Raw genomic sequence first — 1570 nt, forward strand, 5'->3', positions numbered from 1 at the left:
GTGTTAAAGAGTGTGGAGCTGACATACGGCCGTTAATCCACGATGAGCGGATGAAATGAAAACCCAGATTAGCCAGAGAGTTTTTATTTCCATCAGAATAAAACAGTAAAAGCACAAGTTAAAACGTGAGTCACAGCGTTCAGGTGTATAAAGAACCAGGAGGTAATTAAACCAACAATCTCAGCATCTCTATGCAATCACAATCTATTAGAGATTACTAATCTACCACTATAAATCAATAATCCATTACTAACAGAGATTAATCATCTATCACTATAAATCAATAATCCATTACTAACAGAGATTAATAATCTATCACTATAAATCAATAATCCATTACTAACAGAGATTAATAATCTATCACTATAAATCGATAATCCATTACTAACAGAGATTAATAATCTACTAACAGAGATTAATAATCTACTAACAGAGATTAATAATCTACTAACAGAGATTAATAATCTACTACTAAAAGATATTAATCCATTTTTTAAATGTTAAACTATTAGTGGAGAGCATGGAGAGGAAGTCCATCCATTGAACCTGCTCTATCAACGGTTCCATGTTAACTTCCTGGTTTCAGCCGTAGCGTCCCAGGTAAACCCGTGCAGTGGGGTAGAGTGTTCAGGGTGTGAATACTTTAATCTCTGGGCTGGGTTTAAGGCAGAGAGCTCTTATTCTGGGGAAGCAGGAAGCGGTCCAACATCTTCTGGATGTTCTGGAAAGCATCTCTGCCCAGGTAGTCCGCCTGTCCAGCCTCCCACATCCTGCGATGCTCCGCCGGTCTGACTTCCCTCTGGTCCAATAGAAAGCCACAGAAAGGACAATGTCATCACCACAGAAGAAGAAGAAGAAGGAAGTCCTGCCTGCTGACCCTAACATGGAACTGTCCTGTTCTGATCCTTAGATCTAAAAGCTGAAGAACTATGTCCATTGTTTCTGCAGATAATGATGTCATGATGATGTCATATAGTAACAGAGATTTCCTCCATAAAAGCCTGATGAGGATCCAAACCGCCTGCAGCTGTGTCCCTCCATAACAACAGATCATCATATCTGAGACGGAGAACCTGTCCCTGATTCTGTCCCTCTGGTCTGACCTGCACCTTTGGTTCTGGTTCTGTCCCTCTGTTTCTGATTCTGTCCCTCTGGTTCTGATTCTGTCCCTCTGGTTCTGATTCTGTCCCTCTGGTTCTAATTCTGTCCCTCTGGTTCTGGTTCTGTCCCTCTGGTCTGACCTCTCCTCTGGTTCTGATTCTGTCCATCTGGTTCTGATTCTGTCCCTCTGGTTCTAATTCTGTCCCTCTGGTTCTGGTTCTGTCCCTCTGGTCTGACCTGCACCTTTGGTTCTGATTCTGTCCCTCTGGTTCTGGTTCTGTCCCTCTGGTCTGACCTCTCCTCTGGTTCTGATTCTGTCCCTCTGGTTCTGGTTCTGTCCCTCTGGTCTGACCTCTCCTCTGGTTCTGATTCTGTCCATCTGGTTCTGATTCTGTCCCTCTGGTTCTGATTCTGTCCCTCTGGTCTGACCTCTCCTCTGGTTCTGATTCTGTCCATCTGGTTCTGATTC

General features: G+C 43.4%; 1 protein-coding gene across 2 annotated transcripts in view; it reads right to left on the reverse strand.

Moving 5' to 3' along the window:
• Positions 1–117: 117 nt before the first annotated feature.
• The window catches only part of LOC107104134 (glycogenin-1-like), an 11044-nt gene continuing 9591 nt past the window's right edge, over positions 118–1570 (reverse strand). For both annotated transcript variants that reach the window (XM_015404056.1, XM_015404057.1), the window contains exon 9: positions 118–799. In XM_015404056.1, the coding sequence (XP_015259542.1) occupies positions 662–799 (138 nt within the window). In that variant the 3' untranslated portion in view covers positions 118–661. The remainder of the gene's footprint in view (positions 800–1570) is intronic.

This window comes from Cyprinodon variegatus, unplaced genomic scaffold (genome assembly GCF_000732505.1).
Source record: "Cyprinodon variegatus isolate N-32 unplaced genomic scaffold, C_variegatus-1.0 Scaffold1626, whole genome shotgun sequence".
Taxonomy (NCBI): Eukaryota; Metazoa; Chordata; class Actinopteri; order Cyprinodontiformes; family Cyprinodontidae; genus Cyprinodon; species Cyprinodon variegatus.